Source organism: Eleutherodactylus coqui, chromosome 3 (genome assembly GCF_035609145.1).
Source record: "Eleutherodactylus coqui strain aEleCoq1 chromosome 3, aEleCoq1.hap1, whole genome shotgun sequence".
Lineage (NCBI taxonomy): Eukaryota > Metazoa > Chordata > Amphibia > Anura > Eleutherodactylidae > Eleutherodactylus > Eleutherodactylus coqui.
The window spans coordinates 207450315-207467770 of NC_089839.1; the positions used below are offsets into that span (position 1 = coordinate 207450315).

Here is a 17456-nt window from a genome sequence, read left to right on the forward strand (position 1 = left end):
AGCAAGCCGACATCCACAGAAGATCTGTACTTAGTCCTTCAAGATGTCTGGACCAAACTCCTTGCCGAGTTCTTTCAAAAACTGTGTGCAAGTGTACCGAGAAGAACTGATGCTGGTGTGAAGTTAAAGGACGGTCACACCAAATACTGATGGGTTGAGATTTCTCTTTTGCTCAATCACTTTGCATTTTGTCTATTGAGAGAAATACACTATTAACCCATTTATTGCTGGGAGCATTCTTACAATGCAGCATTTTTTTTCCCACTCCGGCCTAAAAAATTTTTACACACCACATTATGTACCACAACAAGTCCCCCCCTCCACCAGGCACCATTGTCACACACCTGGCAATGGTTTTATATTATAGATAATCAGTGATTATTCTATAGAGGACATCTTGATTAAGTGAACAGCTTGGGGTAGAGGAAGGATGTGCTCACAGAACACGTTTATTGTAGATTTTAAATACAAAAAAAAATTATAGAAACTTCTGAAAAATCAGCTGATCATCACAATATGGTTTCTATCTGCCGGATACCAGCATTGTACGAGTCGAACAGTCAGTGCGCTGCGAGCCCAGATGTGATGTTACCGCTAGACGTGACGCATATAGGCTTAATGAGACAAGTCCCTCCTCTCCACCGGTTGATTACTGAGGCAGTGCAGGCTGGGAGTTTTAACGATAGAGGCACTGGTGGTCTAAAACCTTATTATATACCCAGCAAGTCGGGCAAGGCATCAACCGTGGAATAAGTACTATCTCAAAGTTGCTGACTGCCCACCCATAATGCACCAGGGCTGCTTCTCTCTAACACATCAGTTTCAGATGCTGGTGGGAGTAACTGAAAAAACGACAGACTCGTAAAGCAAGAACCAAATATATGAAACAAATCTTAAAGGGTTGTCTGGGCTCGTTTGGAGCTACCATCTTGATGGGTGGTGGTCTGCCAATTAGGACCTCCATCCATAAGCTGATTATGTGGGCCACTGTCCAGTGCAGCGGAGCAGATGTTGTCATCAGTGGTCATGGGAGGAAGTGGCGGGGCATTGTATTCACTACCATTGAAGTCACTGGGAGTGCCATATTGCTATTTCACCTCCTGACATTGTATCCTGGGCAGGAAGTGGAGTAGCAGTGTGTTGCTCTCACTGATTTAAATGGGGGTGAAACCTGTACCCCCCTCATGTCTGCTGCATTGGACAGCGAGACAGATGAATAGGTGATGAATGGGGGACCCCCCCTCCATCAACTACTGGTGACCTATCCAGAGGAAAGGTCATCAGTCCAAACTAGCCCAGACTACCCCTTTAAGAGAGTCTAATCACATCAAAACTGAAGTATAGTTAGCAGAGGGATCAGGAGCCTTCAGTGAGCGGCTGCTTCCTCTTGAATGGAACAATGTAGAGGCCGTTCTTTGCAGGTTTTAATCTCCACCAGCGGCCGAGTCTAAGAAGGGGAAAAGAAAGAAAAATTACAAAAAGGGATTAGAAGGCAACGAGTCAGAAATCACGACAACCATTTATTCCGGGCTTTACCTGTGTTCTTGCCCAACTCCAGCAACGAGGAAGTCAGCTGAGCTGGAAAACTGTAAACTGTTCACAAACCCGACCTGCACAGAAAACAGAGACTTAAGATCCAATAGCAGAGAGAATCTCCCAAGAATTAGGTTAACCCCTTCTGGGCCAGAGATTTATCATGTTTTAACACCCCCCTCCTCTTTTAATGGCCATAACTTATTAATTTCTTCATTGACATAGCCGTACATACATACATACAACCTCAAGAATTGCCATTTCAAGCCCTGCCATGGGCATTATGATAGGAAGTCCCAGAAGACATGCTAGCCCATGGGCACCTCGCCAGTCGTGCTGCAGGAGGCGTCCCCCTCCCACTGACTGTTTAGGTGCCATGCTTAAAGCTGACTAAACAGTTAACGGCGGTGATCAGAGCAAACACTGATCGCTGCAGTTATCGGCACCTGTCAAAAACAGCTGATAGCCACCGTGTATGGAGCGAACTCTGCTACCGAGCCTGCTCCATACACTCATCAAGACTCAAGGACATTTATAGTAGATTTGCAGTTCTGAAGCAGTTAAAGGCTTATTCAAACAGGGGTACACATATTGCACCCCAAAAAACTCAGGCACAACACGCAAAGGACAGACATCCATGTACTGTTCAATCTCCACAGACTGTACATTGCGGGCCCTATTCTCAACCATAAAAACAGGTGGGAAGAGCACAGGCAGCAATTTTCTTATTCACTAGGACTATCGGTACAGGGGGGAAAAAAAAAAAAAGAAAAAGAAGAGAACACACACACACGTTCATGTGCCATCCGTGGAATTCATGGACTGCATACAGACCTAAAATTTGCCCATCTGATTTGGCCCCAAAGTCAACTTGTCATCTACAGGAATGATAAGAAGCTATTCTGTGGTGGAAGTAGCAATACTTGATGGAGGAGGAGGAAACAAATTATTCATTCATCTGAACAAAACTTTACTGAAGTCCACAGCTGGAGAGGGTATTGGAAGTTACCACCCTTAAAAAAGGGTTGTCCATGGGGGCCTGCTTTATTCCAAAAACAGTGCCACAGCTGTCCACGAAATAGGCAGCAGGGCTGCAACACAGCACCATTCACCTGAACGAAGGTTTCGCTAATCCTGAATAACTGCTTTTGAATGGTTGCCCCACCTACCAGAATAGAGCATTAATAACAGATTGGTTGGGTTTTGTTGCTGTTGATCTGCTTTTTTTACCCCCAAGGCCAATGCACAGAGCTGTCTGCTTCCAGTAGTAAAACCGTTTCATAAACTTAAGATAGCAGCCCAGGGTTATAGCCACCCGCTAGGGATCCCTGGCAGTAGAAGCCCATCGATCCATTACCCAGTTTTCCTTTAAAAAAAAAACAAACAACCTACCCCGAAATTAAGCCTAGCATGATTTTTAAGGACACTTGAAATATAAGCCCTACTCCAAAAATAAGCCCTAGTTAGTGTTTAAAAAAAAAGGAAATTTAAATAGTGACCAGGCACCTATACATGCAAAAATGTAAAATATTTTGGGAGCAAAAATCAATGCAAGACCCTGTCTAATTTTTATGGAAACAGGGTTGCTTTATTTAAAAAAAAAAAAAAAAAAAAGGGCCCCTTTCCTTCTGCACAGGAATCAATACAGTGAAAACCGCTGCACCTGCCGGACGGATAGGACAACTCTGCCACAGACCTAGGTGAATGACAGACAGAGAACAAGGGGCAAAGACCCCAGACCTCAAAAACAAACTACTCACCAAGGGAATCGTGCAGAGTGGCTGTAGACCCCGGAAGCCCTCGGCACACTGCCAGATCCGCACGTTGCCATCATGTGACCCTGGAAAACACAAGGACAGAACTTAGAGACGATCACGTATAATATTACACTAATACAACATAGAACCAGAAAACAACTTAAACGTTTCGTACCAGAGGCGATCACATCGCTATTCAAGGCTGCAGCCACAGCAGACACCCAGTAAGGCTGTTCCAGGCCGGCTTCTCCATGGCTGCCATGAGCACACTTCATTCGGGCAAGAGGCCTCTTTTTAGACACATTCCATAAAGCCAGAGATCTGATAAGAGAAATTAGCATGCAGTCATTTATTACACTCATATCACACAACTGCCACCACGAATATGGGGAGCCAATATTAAAGATTGGGAACACAGGCATCCCCTCCACCCACATGTGAAACTCACCCATCGTCTGCTCCAGTCACCATATGTTCCTCATTTATGAGCCGGATGCAATCTATGGAGCCGCTGGAGGAACAAAAACAAGTGATGTAAACAATCACGACTCAACGTCTACATATATGCTCAGCTTACGTATTGAACATTCACTACAATAACAACAGCTGGCGCGTAACATCTTATGATCAGTAACGCGGCACCATGTGAAGGGCATGTCATGATCTGTGCTCAGATAATGCGTCGACCTCTCCTCTGCACACCAGATGCCAACAACTGGCAGTCAGAAGTAAGCGTGGCGACTGACCGTGGGCAAATTGTTGGTGCTGGAGGTGTGGTGCTAAGACAGTTGCACTTGTTGGCAGTACCCAATCCACGATACAAAAAGAGAATATCAAGACTGGTTGAACCATGGACCTACAACTGACAGAAGATCACACAGCAGCCGGCCAAGTGTGGCTGATCCTAGAGGTGGGCTTCAGGTGGCATGTCTGGTATCTCAGCAACAACATGCCACACTAACTGGCCCAGCAGACAAATTTCAACAATGATCATGTAGTGTACCTTGTGTCAACTAAGGTTTAAAAGCTGAAGACCAGCAAGGGTGCCACAGATGACCCTGCATTATCGCTAATAACGCCTTGCATGTATGCAGGACATAAATGGACCTTGGACACATGGCAGAAGGTTGTCTAGAGTGAGGAGTCCTATTTCCAGTTGAACCATAGGATGAACAGATCAACATCTGGCGTAAACAGCATAAAGCTATTTCCCATGGGTGCACCATTGGGGCTCAACAGGCAGTGGCAGTACTATGATCTGGGGAGTGATCATACCACAATCCTTGAATGGTGAACACTACTGGTACCTGTTAGCTGACCATTTTCACCCATATCTTCAGGAAGTCTTTCCCAACCAGTGCCATGGAGCCCAGATCCATAGGGAGTGTTTGGAGGAACACGGCAATGAATTATCCAGTGTTTACCTATAAACTAAAGTAGTGGTATCTCACCTGTGATGAAACTACAACTCCCAACATGTTCTGACATCCACAGGTGGGGGTGGGTTTGAATCAGCAAGCTAATGCTGCATTTATATGTACCAATTATCACTCAAACAAGTGAAAGTGAACCATGATCGCTTGGTTTAAACACGAGCTAACGATCGGACGAGCGAGAATTGTGCGCTCCTCGTTAGTTGTTTAGTTACTGTAGGAGTAAAAGTCATCGTTGGCTTGTGGGGTTATCACTGCGTTTAAACACTCCCCGCTCAGTGTATAAAAGGGACGTGAAATGCTGAACGATTCTCAACGATGATCTGATTGTCTAGACAGGCTATACGAGTTAGTGGTGACGTCACTCGCTCGAGAGAGAATCGGTTTGTCTAAAAGGGACACTAAGCATTCTGGCCTCCGGTCCAAACATACAGTTCCATACACAAGGTCCAACATCCCCGACGACAAGCCACAGAACGGCTCGTCCTCATACAACGGCTCTACTTACTCATGTCCGCTGAACACGAGCTGCGTCTCCTCTACGATCTTCCATACCCTCACGGTTCCGTCCCGGCCCCCTGCTGTGACACAACGTTCTCTACTCAGACTGTCTAGGCCGGTGATACAATCCTGATGGCCAAACCTGGAGAAGGAGAGCAGTAGCCATCATTAGAGCTAGCGAGGAGCCCACCAGGTTACACTTCATCCACCGGTCTACTGCCATTACAGCGCGGACTCACAGGGTCTCTATGTACGAGTTCTCTGCCACGTTCCAGACCTTGATGGAACGATCGTGGGAGGCGCTGAACAGTTGGTACGTTCCCTTCTGGAAGGACAGTGCCTGCAAGGACATGAAGGGTGAAGAGATGAGCCGAAGCCAAGAGAAACCTCCCCATGCCAAGAGAAAGGAGAAGATGACATACGGACACAGCGTCCCGATGCCCCTGGAACTTATGGAGGTGCTGACAGGTCTCCGCGTTCCAGATGAAGATCAGTTTATTGCGATCCCCTGACGCCTGGAGAGAAACAAGAACATAGAAGTCACAGCCAGTCATACCCGCCCCCAGCTTGAACCAGACAGCCCCTTCTAGTCCTCACCAGATATTTCCCATCAGATGACAGCGCAATGCACAGGATGTGGGCAGTATGTCCTATGTGTCGGTCCTCGCAGCCTTTCCGGCCCCCAGGAATCTTGTGGACCTTCTTTCCATCAGATATGGACCCTACAGGATGTACAACCATGTCTGATTCACAACAGCTTATGCAGGTTAATTCTACAAGTAAGGAATCGCCTTGTAATTACAAGACATTACTTATCTTACACTCCAGAGCTGTAATTGTAATTTTGCTAGTTTCTATCCTGCAGTTTACCTGAGCTCCTAAAATGCAAAGGGCAGTTCATTTTTTCCAACACCACATGGCTGGACAAAGCTTTATGAGAAGAAGAGGGCATTTCCCAGAATGCTAGTCATCAGAACAAGATCTGCATACACAAGCAGGGAAAGCTGTGGGAGTTCAGCTCTGAAGCTGCAGGATAGCAAGCACAGCTCTGGAGTATAATACAGGACGTAACTCAGGATCATTACAGGATAAGTAATGTATGTACACAGTGACTCCACCAGCAGAATAGTGAGTGCAGCTCTGGAGTGTAATACAGGATGTAACTCAGGGTCAGTACAGGATAAGTAATGTATGTACACAGTGACTCCACCAGCAGAATAGTGAGTGCAGCTCTGGAGTGTAATACAGGATGTAACTCAGGGTCAGTACAGGATAAGTAATGTATGTACACAGTGACTCCAGCAGCAGAATAGTGAGTGCAGCTCTGGAGTATAATACAGGATGTAACTCAGGATCAGTACAGGATAAGTAATGTATGTACACAGTGACTCCACTAGCAGCAAAATAGTGAGTGCAGCTCTGGAGTATAATACAGGACGTAACTCAGGATCAGTTCAGACCCACTGACACCATCATAAATAAAATCTATACTCTCACATTTGATAATGGAGCAGTCTTTGGATCCAGAGAAGACATGTTTATCATCCGGTGTGATGACCAGGCAGGTGATTGGTCCCTGGTGGCCCCGTAAGAGACGAATCTCACCAGTTTCTGGAGGAAGTAACTAAAGAAGAAAGAGTAAGGAAAAGAAAAAGTAAGGAAAATTTATTGAGACTCTAAGGCTGCTGTCACACAAGTGTATTACATGCAGACACTTGCTCTGGGATTGTCACGGTATCAGCAACACTGTAACCTTTTTTTTTATGCATGGACTTCAGTCTTATGGAGTGCTTATGAATGAAGGTCACATGACAGGAAGCCCATGTATACAACAGTCTGTTGCTGCCCCCATGGCAACCCCAGAGCAAGCACAATACATACTGGGCTGTAGACATGAAACTACAAAATGAAAATTAACCCCTTCCCGCCCAGGGTGTATATTTACAATCTGCGGGAGATGGGGTTTCTGCAAATGGGTGTAAAGTTACATCCTATCGATAGCACGGGCTCCGAAGCTGAGCCCATACCATCCACAGCCAGCTGTGACTGACAGCCTCCCGTTGCAACAGTGGGAATAAATGTGAACATGCATCCTTGCTGTTAACCCCTTACATGCCACAATTAATGTTGATTGCAGCATATAAAAGGTTCACAAAGTGAGAGCGCTCCCTCTGTGACACCATCGGCCCTCTGCTAAGAACCTGCAGAACGCCAATGGGTTATTGTCATGGCAACTGTACCCCAGTAAATGGTGTCCTAGTCTGCTATGGCCTCTGATCACTATAAATGATAATTCATTGCAGTACAGAAGTACTGCAGTGCATTACGAGAAGTATTATAGGATTCCAGATTCAAGTCTTTTACAGGGACAGGGGAAAAAAAAGCGCACATTTAACACTCAACTTTTACCTTGTTTTATAAATAATTTTTAAAAAAATTAAAAAAAATATTTACTATCTTCACATTCGTCACACATGTTCCCTACAGGGACTTATTAACAAAAAAGGTAAAAAAGAGAAAAATTGATGATAAAAATAAAACAAAACACTTGTGTGCACTTTTCAATTTGGGTAAAAAATAAATATATTTTAAAAGCCACATTTGCCATTGTTGCATCCGGATTGGCCCATGCAATGAATTGAACACACTTTATCCTTTATAAAGTTATGGGACTTTGAATGCAAAATATTTTCCAATCCAAAAATGAAAACTAAAGCCTGTTTTTATTGTGCAAAAGATGAAAAAAAAAACTAAAGAAAGAAATTAGATAGATAAAACGTTGGTATTGTAATCGTATGAAACCGCTACGTGCTTAAAGGGGTTGTCCCGCGCCGAAACAGTTTTTTTTTTTTTTTCCCCCCCGTTCGGCGCGAGACAAACCCGATGCAGGGATTAAAAATAAAAACCGGACAGTGCTTACCTGAATCCCCGCGCTCCGGTGACTTCTTACTTACCTGCTGAAGATGGCTGCCGGGATCTTCTCCCTCGGTGGACCGCAGCTCTTCTGTGCGGTCCATTGCCGATTCCAGCCTCCTGATTGGCTGGAATCGGCACGTGACGGGGCGGAGCTACGAGGAGCCGCTCTCCGGCACGAGCGGCCCCATTGAGAAAAGCAGAAGACTGGACTGCGCAAGTGCGTCTAATCGGGCGATTAGACGCTGAAAATTAGACGGCACCATGGAGACGGGGACGCCAGCAACGGAACAGGTAAGTGAATAACTTCTGTATGGCTCATAATTAATGCACAATGTACATTACAAAGTGCATTAATATGGCCATACAGAAGTGTATAACCCCACTTGCTTTCGCGGGACAACCCCTTTAATGCTGTGAAATAGAAAGCCCAAAAAACAATGGCAGAATAGAGGAGTTTTTTTTTTAGGGCAGGAAGAGAAAGAAACTGTTTAAAAATTAACAAAAAATGTTATACAATATATTATATGTAACCGAAGAGGATACCAATAAAAACTACAGCTCGTCGGGCAAAAATCAAGCCCTCACACAGGCATGTCGACAGAAAAGTAAAAGTTATAGTTTTTAAAAACAGTGGAGATTAACCCCCTCCCCCCCCCTCAAAAATCGTTGTGTCCTTCGTACAAAAATAGGCCACATCACTAAGGGGTTAAAAGGATCCTTTTGGAGCTTTACAGTAGAATGTTCTAGAGAAAAGGCTTAAATAACAATTCCAAGCCTACAGTAGTGCAGCCCCCGATATCAGTCACAGGTTGATGGAAGGTGTAACGAACGCTGCGTTTACACGGAACGATAATCGTTCAGAAAATTGTTAAACCGAGCAAACTCTCAGCCCGTGTAAAAGGGGCATGACTGGAAATGGCTGATAACAGGAAACAATAGATCACATTTAGCTGGACAGGACAATAAAAGAAGTTGGACTGTGGAGTCCACATAAATCCATCCCACACAGTGTAGACACCGCAGGGGGAGCAATGAAAACGCTTACCTCCTTGGCCAGCGGACGCTGGAGTCTCCCACGTTGTTCCAGCTGCGGAAATAAGAGAAATGTGATGAACACTTTCCCCGAAACAGCAAGAGCCCCGCCGGACCTCCCGTCCCTTCCCGGCAAGAGCCCCGCCGGACCTCCCGTCCCTTCCCGGCAAGAGCCCCGCCGGACCTCCCGTCCCTTCCCGGCAAGAGCCCCGCCGGACCTCCCGTCCCTTCCCGGCAAGAGCCCCGCCGGACCTCCCGTCCCTTCCCGGCAAGAGCCCCGCCGGACCTCCCGTCCCTTCCCGGCAAGAGCCCCGCCGGACCTCCCGTCCCTTCCCGGCAAGAGCCCCGCCGGACCTCCCGTCCCTTCCCGGCAAGAGCCCCGCCGGACCTTCCGTCCCTTCCAAGAGATAGCAAGAGTCCACCAGACAGCCTGCCATGACAGTAAGAACCTGTCGGACATCTAAGCCCCCAGGACAGCCGGACATCTAAGCCACCGGGAAAATCCGGCGGACCCCTTCCTCCTCCCCCGGGGCACCAGGAGCCCCCAGATCCCCGTCACCCACTTACCACATTCTCCTGCAGTCTGTGGGCCACGACGTCCTCTCCTTCATCCTCCAGCCTCTCCTCCTCTACATGGGACAAAAAGACAATTACATCACAAAGATCTGGAAATGTAAGGAGGTCACTGCGATAAGCGGGGCCGGCCTCACCTTGTTCCTGTAGCTGCTGCAGGTACTCCTTAGCCAGGCGCAGCTTCTTCTCCTGAGCCGTCTCCTCCAGCTCCTCTTCCTCATTGTCTTTCTTCCTGCGAGTCGGGGCGCTGCGTGGGGAGAAACGGAAAACTGGTATAAGGAAAATCATGAAAACGACGAGCAGCGGGGTATTGAGGGGGGGGGGGGGTGCTACTCACACTTCAGTGTCCGAGTCGCTCTCAATTTCCTCCCTTAGATTCACCACTTTCTTCTTCTTTTTGATTGCTCCATCTTTCACCTAAAATCATTGTCAGCGTGAGTGGAGAAAGTGACCGAGAGGGGAGGGGTCACATTAAAGAGAAAACAATGGCTCATAGGGTGGGGACATGCTATCGAACTACAAATGGAACTTCGCTGAGAGGTCAGCGTCTATCCACAACCTTACTGACTGTTTCCCTAACAATCAGCAGAATAGTGAGTGCAGCTCTGGAGTATAATACAGGATGAACTTTCATGGCCAGTGAATGGCCATGTTATTAGAGACCCCCCTCTGGTAACACACTGGATCTCCCTTGGCCTCAAAACTGCAATAATTTGTCATGGCATCCATCCACGGGCATCCGAAGAGCCAAGAAAACCTTCCCTACACCATTACTGCACCTTTACTAACTAACAGGAAGGGGTCATTGATTCATGCTGCTTGCACCAAATTCTGACCTCCCATCAGCACGGTGCAACAGAAATCTGGATCCATCTGACCAGGAGATGTTTTTCCGCTGCTCAGTAATACAAGTTTGCACTCTTTCGCCCGCTAGAGCCTCACCTTTTTTTTCCATTACATACAACGGTGCTGGAGCCGGTTGTCTGCCGTTATAGCCCCCCTGTATTAAGGAATGGCGAGTTGTGTGCTCGGACACATTAGTTGGAGCACCAGCATAGTATTCAGCTGCTCCTGACTGTGCAGCACCTGTTGGTCAGAACAATTCCTGACATCCTCCTCTGACCCCTTACAGAGACTAGTTGTTTCTAGCCACAGGATCCCCTTTTGCTGGATGTTTTCCTTGATCACACCAATCTCAGTATACTTTAGACACCATTACACGAGAAAACCCCACACGGTTGCAGTGACATCTTGTCCCAATCTACTCTATCACCGATGACCCGGCCTCGTTGGAAGTCGCTCAGATCGCTGGATTTTCCCATCTAATGTGGATCCACACAAACTGATCCACGGAAAACTTGTCACGGGATTTTATGCTGCACTCAGGGAAGCGCTAAATATTAGAGGGTCGGGGCTCTTATAAAGGGGGAGGGGGGTCTGTGTGGCATCCCTGCACAGACACCTCATCTGCAGGCTGGTGCTGCAGTATATTCAGATACATATTTGGCGCTGGGCACTCGCCATCTCTGCAGCGGTCAGATCAGGTACTTATTACACTTCTCGCTACCGTCTACGTAATACCATGGCGGTTTCTCTGCACGTCTACAGTTTTCATACTGCCGCTCCCCCAATATCTGATGACAGGGGGCGCTATAGAGGGGTAGGAGGACATTGGGGGTCATCGGTCGCATATGCAAACCCCACCGGCCACCACGTGAGCAGCACTCAGGGGGGATTATAGCTGCGGCACATGACACACGTGATACAATGTACCAGCGACTGTACTATCATAACCTCAACCAGGACTTGCAGTTCTCCAGCCGCCCCCCTCACCGGTACACACCTGTCCCCGCCGCTTGTTCCCTGGCCCCTCCGGTCTCTTCTTGATGAACAGGCCAGACATGTTCGGTGGTACCGGACCCACGTGTGACCCTCACTGCACTCTTTCCGGTTACACCCACTCCACCCCCATTGGACAGAGACGCGCAAACTCCGCCCCACCAATGCCTATTGGCTGTGGCCCGCAGGCTCCTTTCCCAAGCTGTGATTGGTTGAAGGACTCGCAAAAGAGACCACCAGTGATGACGTCACTACATAGCGCGGATTTTCCGGAACTCATTGCTATGTAGTGTCTGCTGTAACCAAGCAACCGGGTGTCATGTGATCTACGTCACTGACAATAATGGGGGAGCTTAAAAAAACTGTTTTAAGATGAAAACTGCCTATGTTGCCCCTAGCAACCAATCACAGCGTGGCTGTCATTTTTCAAAGGCAGAATATGAAATGAAAGCTGCACTGTGATTGGTTGCCAGGGGCAATAACGACGGCTTTAAATTTTAGACAGTTTCTTGTGTTGGAGATGGAAATGATAACGAGCGTCCGTTATAATGATGGACACCAGGACAGAGCAGAAGATCTCAGGACACAGTCTGGAGCGCTATTTGTGCCCTTTAAAAAAGAAAAACGGAAGCATGACAGGACAGAATCAATTAAAAGCATTCCACTTTTTAAAAAAACCTTAAAAATCAACAGGGCAAAAATTAAAATGTTAATTTCAGTTTTAAGGGGAAAAAAAAAACATCCGTATGCGCAACTACACTCGCCGCTACGAGTGAACAGGATTTTTTTTTGCTCAGACTTTTTAAACTCCGCTAGTGCATATGAGTTTGAATAAAATAGCGCAGAGATGGTCCTGCCTCTATCCTTTCTTATTAACGGGCGAGAATACCGCTAATAAAAGCGAAACTATTGAAATCACTGGTTTTGTTTCGTCCTGTTATGCGGCCGCCATTACACGCCCATGTGAAGAAGCCCTTAGGGGTCCTCCATACGGGTGGAAGTGTATTTCGGTCTGTGAATTTAAATACACGACATGCAAAAAATACAGTAAAGCGCACGGCGTGCGCAAAAAGGCAACCTCCATCGTGCAAATACACAGAGCAAGTGCGGTTATGTCCATGTGAAGCCGGCCTGGAGCAGCGTATCCACCTTATTTGCGTTATACATTTGGGGGCATGGCGTTCTCCATTTTGGACATTTGCTCCTCCCATTTGTCCAAGGCTGATGGTAACTAGCGCGGGCGGTGCTGGTCCTTCCTCCTGACGTAATCATCAGCTCGTTCTTGCTCGGGCCGCCTGTTTAGACTTCATGATTCTCGTTGGCAATCATGCAGGTCTCACTTGCTTGCCGATCAGCGTTTAAACTGCACGAGCCGCCGCTGATTTTTACGCCGGCTTAAGCCCCATTCACACGGAGCAGTTCAGTTGAAATAAAAACCGTACCAAAAAGTGCATTTGCAAAACTGCGTGTGTTTTTTGCCACATTTTAGTACAAACATGGTAAAAACATGAATTCAAATAGGCCAAAAATGGATAGTTGATGTTTCGTGAAAAAAAGCCTTCATTAAATAAGGGTTTCACATAAAGTCCAAGACAAAGAACGCATTTCCATTCAAAGTTGAATCTTGATCACCACACTCAATTTATGGCTGCATTCAGACGAACGTATATGGGCTCGGTTTTCACGCCGAGCCGATATATGTCGTCCTCATCTGCAGAGGGGGGAGGATGGAAGAGCCAGGAGCAGGAACTGAGCTCCCACCCCGTCTCTGCCTCCTCTCCACCCCCCTGCACTATTTGCAATGGGAAGAGGTGGGACAGGGCGGGACTAATTCTTGGAACTTAGCCCCACCCCTGTCCCACCTCCTTTCATTGCAAATAGTGCAGAGGGGCGGACAGGAGGCAGAAAGGGGGCGGGAGCTCAGTTCCTGCTCCTGGCTCTTCCACCCCACCCCACCCCCCCTGCAGATGAGGACGACGTATATCGGCTCGGCGTGAAAACCGAGCCGATATACGTTCGTGTGAATGCAGCCTTAGGCAGACATAATTTAAAATCTAATTAAAAACGAGGTGTGGTGCTGGACTTTTAACTCATGCTTGACTGGTAATGATTTTAAGTTTAAAGCAGGGTAGAATGAAACAAACCTTCAACCCTTTCCAATCCAATTTGTATCCTGGTTTTCCTAGGGGGGCTTACTCTTTTTCCGCCGTTATACAACAGCGCTATCTGCTGGCTAAAGCCAGTACTGCATAAGGTGACACGTTGGATAGGCTCCGACAGCAGAGAGGCTGGCAATATACAGTAAGAGAACCCCCCAACATCGGAGCTGTACAGCCTTAAAGGAGAGAAAAAAAGGGGGGGAAATTTTTTTAGGGGGGGGGGGGTTGGTTGGTGTGTCATTCAAGCTTGTTCACCTATGATTTAAATGTATAATGATTGGTCTGTAATTCATTTTAAGGGGCGGTACCATGTGAATTTGTTAGCTATGATTAAGAAAGAAGTGTTTTTCGAAACGCGTCAGAGCGTGAACATAGTGTCACATGGTACCTACTGTTTGTAATTTTATGGATTTTTTTAGCGCTGTCTGCTCTATTTTACAGCTTTTAGCGCATCTTATCACCCATCACAATGATTGAGTGCACCAAAACCCGCTGTCAGAGGCAGGAATCTGCGTCCAAAAACTAAAGTAAGGTCGCGGAAAAATGCTGCAATAAAATCGCAGCATTTTGCCGGCCACGTCTGTGAGAGCGGTCTAAAAGTAGTGTTTTTAAGGATCCAGCTTTTCTCCCTTGTTGTTGCTATTTAAGCCCTTTGACTCATAGTCAGCCGGATCAGCTGAGAACCTTCAAGCTACTCCGGGGTAAATACCACTTACTAACCAGGTGAAGATAATGTGGTGTTATGTAGCATATGTTTATTTTCATGCTCGTGAATATAGCACATCTAGGGAATGCAAGGCTTTTTCCTCACACACTCTTCTCCTCGTTAGATATTTCCATTTAAATTACATTTGTTCCATTTTTGGAACTAAAAAAACAGCATTGAAACAGAATTAATCATTTCTCATTTTTTCCCCCATTGATTTCAATGAGTTTTTAAAAAACAGACCGCTGTCAGTTTGATTCCGTTCCATTACGGTTCCAGATTGGTTTTTAGCGGAACAAAGAGCACGATCTGCAGCAGTATTTGTTCCATAAAAAAGTGTGGACAGATATCCGGAATACCCCTACTGTCACCAGATGGCTACAAGATGGCACCTGTGAGTAGTGGGAATAAGCACCATACAGAGATTGATACTCAGAGGGTCATACCTGGACCTATCCCCTCCCCTCCTTCCTTCTTGTGTTTCCCAGATTTCCCTGTCTCCCCATGCTTGTGGTCATTGTGTATAGTTAGGTATGGCAGAGATGTGTCATGTTATATTGCATATCTATATATGTAGCCCGGGCGTCGAGCCTACATTATTATCCCGCAAAAGGTATTTTGGCAGCAATGTGTTGCCATTGGAATTGGTGATTATTGTGCTTCAAGAATGAAAACTGTATATGATGTTAACGGTTCGTAAAGTCAATGAAAGTTTATTGAACACCAAAAAGTAACAGAATCATAACGGAATGGAATCAGGCTGAAAGCGATTTAGAAGGAAAAAAAGAAAAAACAAACAAACATTGAATTCAATGGGTGAAAAAACAGAAATGCTTTAATTCAGATTGAACTCCATTGTTCTGCTCCAAAGACAGAACAGACAGGAGGAATGCAACTGGAAATCACGAAGGCCTCATTCACACGGGAGCACGCAGGTTTTGGTCCATGAATGTGTAGCAATTACACAGACTGAAACACTGCATATGATTTGGCTCTGCTTGCGCTTTTTAAAATTTTTGCACGTGTGTCAACAGCGGTTTTTATGCACGCACGAAAAATTTAAAAAATGCAAGCCGGTCCATTGATTTCCTGAACTGCGTATTTATGCAATCCCGTTGACTTCAGTGGGCTGTTTCAGTCCAAATTAGGACATGCGGCTTTTTTCACGCATGTAAAGAACACAGGTCTGGACACCCCAATGCAAATCCATAGGGATTCAGTACTGCATATTATGCGCATAATACAGAGTGTATATAAGCCGCTGTGAGTGAGCCCTCATGCTTATGTGAATGAGCCCTAAGGCTGGGTTCACACGGGGCGGATTTGCCGCTGTTTTGCTGCAGTTTTTCTGTTACGGTTTTACCACATAAGAACTGCTTCTGCGACAATTCCGCTTCAAATGTTATTTTTGTCTTGCGTATTTTCCACGCTTTTTTGGCACGGAAAATCCGCAAGTGTTTTTTTCCGTAGCGCTTTTTTACTTTTGCAGAGTATTTTGGTGTGGATTTTGCTGCGTCCTTAGAGGTGTATGGACCAAAAAGCGCTGCGTAAAAATAATTGACATGCTGCGTCTTGAAAAACCACGCCGCAGATGCATTTCCACACTGTGGAAAAAATCCGTCCTGTGAGAACAGCTTTTTGCCCAAACACATTTGCACTGAATACGCAGCGGTTTTGCCACAGTGCAGATATGCAACGGCAAACTGCAGCAAATCCGACCCGTGTGAACCCAGGCTTAGAATACTACCATTAGCATCACGGTATTAGGGTGCGGTCAGACGAGCACATAAACGGCGCGTTTTTGCGACCAAATGTATATACGTGACCATCTGAGGCAATGGTTTCGAATGTATTCGTTCACATGGGCGATTTTACGGCGCGTAAAAACGGCAACCCGAAAAAAAACCCGGAACATATGCGACCGAAATACGCGCCAACGCATATTCGATGGCCGAAAAGACCGTTTGAAAAGTAGGAACAAACGAAAATACGCTTTCTAGCTCTGGTCGGGATCGGTGAAAAACGTTCTCTCGGGCGATTATACGTTGCGCTCGTGCGAACGTAAATACGCCTACGCTCGTCTGCCCGCACCCTTAGTGTATCTTGACACCACCAGGTAGTACTGGTGGAGTCAAGACTGACTGCCTGGTGACACCCCTTTAAGGTGATTGGCTGCAGAAGAAGGCTCGGCAGTAGGTCCTGGCAGGTAAGTATTATTATCCATTAGTCCTCTAGTTGTTTTTTTGCTCCTGCATATTATTTACTTGCGCTGTAATCCCTGTTGCTGCTCTCCCTGGCTGGTAAAACATCTCCCCGCAGCTGTTTCTTTTGTTTTCTTTCCCCAGCCCTGTAATCACTGATTCTGCTGTTACTTACCCGGGCCTGGGTTCCCTGCTGCAGCTGCTTATCTCACCAGTCGGCCTGCTGCAGCTGTTAGGTCTCCAGCGGTGTGTTCCCAGCCACTGCTGCTTCTCATGAACGGTCTGCCTCTCTGTTGTGTCCTGTGCGGCGCTCATGTCTGTGGACTGCCCACATGACATCTTCCATCCCGGCTCACTTTGTTGGCTCCCCGGCCCTTAAATCGGCTTGCCGCTTCTGCTGCTTTGTCCACGGACATTCGCAGCTGCCACCTCCCATCAGCAGTGAGGCTGTCCATTCTCTCCCCTGTGCTGCGGCAGGGGAACAACATCAACGGCACTGCAAGAGGTATTCATGGCTCCTCTAGATATTGATTGTTGCCAGCCATGGCTGGTTAGGGTTAGGGATGACTTTCCTTTTAGCATAACATCATTTGTTCTAAATACTTCCATGTTACAACGTGAAAGTATGTACAACTAACTATGTAAAGCTACAAGGAAAATAATCCGTAACCCTAACCAGCTACGGCTTGAAAACAATCCATATACAGTGTCCTGCTAGGACCTTTCTGACATCAACCAATAGGACGCTAGGGGTGTGACAGGGGCGTTCCTCCTGTCAACCCTCTAGCTTCCTGGTGGCGTCAAGA

At 46.6% G+C, this 17456-nt stretch overlaps 1 protein-coding gene across 1 annotated transcript; it reads right to left on the reverse strand.

The window, feature by feature from the left end:
- Window positions 1-420: 420 nt before the first annotated feature.
- RRP9 (ribosomal RNA processing 9, U3 small nucleolar RNA binding protein) lies at window positions 421-11696 on the reverse strand. The gene is made up of 15 exons (XM_066596913.1): window positions 11589-11696; window positions 10083-10162; window positions 9883-9992; window positions 9740-9801; window positions 9186-9227; window positions 6722-6848; window positions 5822-5946; window positions 5647-5739; window positions 5464-5564; window positions 5232-5366; window positions 3739-3801; window positions 3466-3611; window positions 3294-3373; window positions 1537-1610; window positions 421-1447 (listed from the first exon to the last, which is right to left on the reverse strand). Exons 1-15 carry the CDS (start codon window positions 11646-11648, stop codon window positions 1357-1359), a joined length of 1389 nt encoding a protein of 462 aa, XP_066453010.1. The 5' UTR covers window positions 11649-11696; the 3' UTR covers window positions 421-1356.
- Window positions 11697-17456: the final 5760 nt, after the last annotated feature.